Source organism: Hordeum vulgare, chromosome 2H (assembly GCF_904849725.1).
Source record: "Hordeum vulgare subsp. vulgare chromosome 2H, MorexV3_pseudomolecules_assembly, whole genome shotgun sequence".
Taxonomy (NCBI): domain Eukaryota; kingdom Viridiplantae; phylum Streptophyta; class Magnoliopsida; order Poales; family Poaceae; genus Hordeum; species Hordeum vulgare.
In genome coordinates, this window is record NC_058519.1 from 141,268,458 (window position 1) to 141,272,993 (window position 4,536).

At 43.9% G+C, this 4,536-nt stretch overlaps 1 protein-coding gene across 1 annotated transcript; it reads left to right on the forward strand.

Annotated features, from left to right (window-relative positions):
* The first annotated feature begins 363 nt into the window (after positions 1–363).
* On the forward strand, positions 364–4,015 carry LOC123425895. Its single transcript, XM_045109652.1, has 8 exons — positions 364–414; positions 688–807; positions 898–1,203; positions 1,387–1,437; positions 2,511–2,608; positions 3,119–3,341; positions 3,428–3,570; positions 3,667–4,015. The coding sequence occupies exons 1-8, from the start codon at positions 364–366 to the stop codon at positions 3,734–3,736; spliced, it is 1,062 nt and encodes a 353-aa protein (XP_044965587.1). The 3' UTR covers positions 3,737–4,015.
* Positions 4,016–4,536: the final 521 nt, after the last annotated feature.

Below are 4,536 nucleotides of genomic sequence, written 5' to 3' on the forward strand. Positions count from 1 at the left end.
TTTTCCCACACACACAAAAAAAGACTTGATCTGATACTTCTAACTGAATATTATTATAATCAAAGAATGGATTTTGAATAAATCCATCATATTCAGAGATAACATTGGCGTGTCAAATGTTTTGGGATCTAGGTAATAATTTAGTTTACTTACCAAATTGCATTACTAACAAAAGAATTAGAAACATGATAGGAATTCCTATCTGTACTGATGGAGCTAGCACTACATAGTACAACCAACATGTGTCTAGCTAAAGAATCCCTTATTCCATGTATGTATGCTTTTCTCCTAAAGTTTCCATGATATTTTGCTTGTTTATTAAGATCATATTAGGGCAATATATACGTCCAAATTCAGATCCCAATGGTGCCCAACAAGGAGGGAATCAGCTTGACAAGGGAAGAAGCCTCGACGGTAATTTTAGTTAATTCTAAAATGACAGGACCATGATGGATTTCAGCAACGTGCATCTTGATGAATATCAATTTTCACATACACATATAACTTGCTTTGATACATATATATGCCTCTTCCTCCGAGTAGTATGTCCCAGTTTTTCGTTCTTCATATTCATGTCACTTGACAAATATATTCAATTTTCTCTACAAATGCATGTGCCCCGCATACGTCTCTACAGAGCTCGGAACGCCACAATTTTCTCTACACATACGTCTCCTACATATATAGCGGTGTGCCACGGGCCCGAGCCTGGAGCGGTCGACGGGGAACCCGGAGCGGGAGGTGGAGACGACGCGCACCGTCAAGGGCGCCTTCTCCGGCGCCACCAAGCTCGGCGGCGACCCGAGGGTGAAGGCAAAGATGCGCTTGTCGTCGCGGGGACGGAGCCGGAGCTGGCGGTGGGAGCAGGAGGCGGAGGGCAGCGCCGGCGTGTTCGAGGGCGTGTTGTGCGGCAACCCGAGGGTGAAGGCGAAGATGCGCTTGTCGTCGCGGGGACGGAGCCGGAGCTGGCGGTGGGAGCAGGAGGCGGAAGGCAGCGTCGGCCTGTTCGGGGGCGTGCTGTGCGACCCGGCCACCGGGACGGAGGTGTTGTTGTGGCGCCCGGGCAGCAGAGAGGCCGACCCGCGCATCGGCATGAGGCGCCGGTACAGGGGCCTCGGGCGAGCGTTCAGCAAGATGCGGGGGCTGGTGGTGGCCGGCGACGAGCAAGACGGAGAAATAACTTGCGTTCACCAAGGCTTCCGGGTAGGGCGGAGAAGTGTTTTGGAAACCGCTGCACGCCCTCAATCCACTCAATCGAACGCCTCATCCAGGACCTGGAACCGTGGCCATGATTTCCTGGATGACGCCACCGCCGTCGATGCAATGCGTTCGTGCTCCACCGCGCCTCTCTGACCTCCACTTTTTCGTACGTCATGAGATGAGCAGGGCGTTCTGAAGCAGCAGCTCCAGGTCTTCAACAGCGTCATGATCAACAAGGTGGTCTTTATACTCATTTGCCTATATCATTCTGTAGTTCATGCATTTTGCACCAATTTTCATTCATGCAGCACGGGGCACCACATGTTCTGTATGTGTAAGGAGTTGCAAGGGCCATTGAAAAGTGTATACAGATACATTGATCCAGTGCCAATGACATATTCTTTAGTAGCACATTTTTCTGCCAAGAGCTTTTGTAAAGCCTTCTTCAGTCTAGCATCAAAGTTAGTTAACTTTATTGTCATTCAGGTTCATAGATCTAAGTTGAAGAGCTCACGGAATGATGTGTTGACTAAAGTCCTAAAGCTAGGAATTGAAGATACTTTGGTCTTTAGTCTGAATTTGATCTTTCTTGCTTCACATGTTTTTGGCTGATCCCACCAAGGAAACAAATCATTTTGCTTGCTATTGTGATGTGACCATCAGTTCGGTTGCTGCCACTAACATGTACCCACCATGTTGATTGGCTACAAATAGATGTGAAGGTGAGGGCAATCGACGGGTCGTCATCTGGCGTGCTGACCACTGAGTCGTGGTGAACACATGTAACAATGGTAATACTAAACAGGTAATGTCACAACACATTAATTTCTTCTGAACTCGCATAAATGTTTGGGGTCCGATTCATCATACAATATGTGTGCTTGGTGGAATAATTTTTTAACATGACTTGATTTTGTTAGTTGAATGGCTCATACAATGTTTTTGCTTGGTGAAAAAATTTCTAACATGACTTGATTTTGTTGGTTGAATGGTACACATAGCCTCCTCTCAGTTGTTGTCACGCTCCCCCATCTCCCATGTATAACCAGCTCACCTCCGCCTCCGCCACCGACACCCTGCTGCCACCGACACCCTGCTGCTTGGGTTGACTTGTACTCCGTCAACGACTCATACCTTTAGTTCGACGAGGACTCCCATGGGGTTGGGAACTTCAAGACCCTTCTCTTCAGTGAGAAAGAGGTTACCGTGTTTGGCTGCAGGTTTCTTACCGTTCACTTGGGTGGCTATGTAGCTGATTTTAATGTAAACGTATACAAACTAATTAGTAATTACGCAACATTTGGATGTAGAAACCCCAAGGATATTCATGGAATGAGGCGGGTGCCGAGTTGATTGTTGATCCCATCGGTGTTTTCACTGACAAGGACATGGCTGCAACTTGTATTAGGTACAGTCTTTCAAGTTTTCTGTGTTACCATTTATGGCAGGGTGTTGGAAAAGAAATTCAGAACAAGCACGTAACTGATCCAAACACTGAAAATAACATAATAGAAGCATCTCTGAGTTATTTAATCCATGTAGTTGTACTATTTTTTTAAAAAGAGTGTGCAGCTGATGGTCCAGCAAAGAAGGTTAGAGGTGGAGACAAAGATAGGGACCTTTGTGCCTAAGGTGTGGCCAATCAGATGGTAGAAGTGATATATAATAGTTAGTGATACAATGTTTTCTATGGTGCCACTGAATCTGTTTCAACTGCTGGGGCTGCAGGGTAAGCATCAAGATAGGATGGCAGGTGGAAAAGAAGAATACAATGCCTTTTTCTATTCTCTTGTATCAACCGACACACAGGTGTGTGTGTCTCACTAATGATTACTGCATTAGTTTTTCATTTGGCTTTATTCCAAACCATGCCTATGGAATTTAGATCAATTTTAGCATGACATATTTTTTTATGCAGGAAATGTATTATTCGACAAAAAGGCAACAATTCCTTATCGACTAGGGATATAGTTTCAAGGTTTATTCTCAAGAATTTCTCTAGATATTCGGAATCTTTTTGTCACTTCGGGTTTAGTGATAAATATATATGTTTCCAGGTCATCACTAGCTTGCCGCCACCTGAAGAAGGACCTAACCTGAGTTTTCACACACTCGATGAACAGCTTGACCTTTTAGGCAAAGTGAGTGTTTTCTATACCCATTGTTTGCCAAGTTTCTTGCTGTTTGTACCTGACTACAATTTCTTTCTGTGCTGCTTCAAAAATAGGTGTTGAGCACAGGGGATGAGATGATTGGTGTTGAGCACTTGGAAGAGGATTCTGATGGCAAGGCTCTCCTGAAGGCACGGTGCTCTGCTGGATTAATGAGCGCATTTTCTGGAGCAGGTGGAATGGTCTACATGGAGTACAAGTGCTGCCTCTCTCTACTTCCATTTCACTTTTGCCTTTATGCTAGGATTCAGTTGTAGTTTGTTTGCTGAATGCTTACTCTTATGTTATCATCCAACAAGGGCAAGGGAGCCAAGAAGAAGGACCCAGCTAAGAGGCATACACTGTTCAAGAAACGCTACACTTAGGGGTTCTGTTGTATGGCATTTGCAAGGAAGCCAGGAACCTATAGCGCGGGATTGGCTTTGCTGGAACATGGTATGGTTAAAGGGGCTCTACTTATTGGACATAATGCATGTCTCACTGTTAGCGCATCAGCCAAATTTCGCGCTAATTGCTTGTCATTAGAGAATTCTACTGGGAAGTTTCCTCCAGATTCTTGTGGTGTGCATCTTTTCATTATCTCCAGTTCCGTATCAGAAGGGTCAATTTTGGAGCTTATGAGAGGGAGGGTCAATTTTGGAGCTTATGAGAGGGAGAACAAGGGCATTTATCTTTCATAGAAATGTAAATATTTCATGAGAGGAATGGCCATTGATATTCATTTCAATCTTGCAATTGAGGTTTGAGCCTCGAGAATCAGTCTTGCAGATCAATTACAACGGTGTGATCAATAGAATGTTTAACGAAAAACAACTGAAAAGAGCCATAGGAGCAGAGAAGGCTATTTATTTCTCTTCTTAGTTTTGCTATTTTTAGACAAGCTGCTTTTGCGGCACTTGTATGCACACAAAAGGTATTCGTCTCGAACATGAATGTATGCACAAAACAAGTATCATGCATATTGGTATGATGGGAATTATGTCCATTTGCCTTTAGTTTTGTGTCTGTTTTTCTTTATTTCTGGAAGTTGGAAATGTGCTCATGTGCTTGTTGTTTTTCGATTTGGTAGATTTTCCGAAGTTCTTCTGATTAAGACACAATACATAATTTTGATATATATATATATATATATATACACCACACTGGGATAAATGCATGGCTTCTC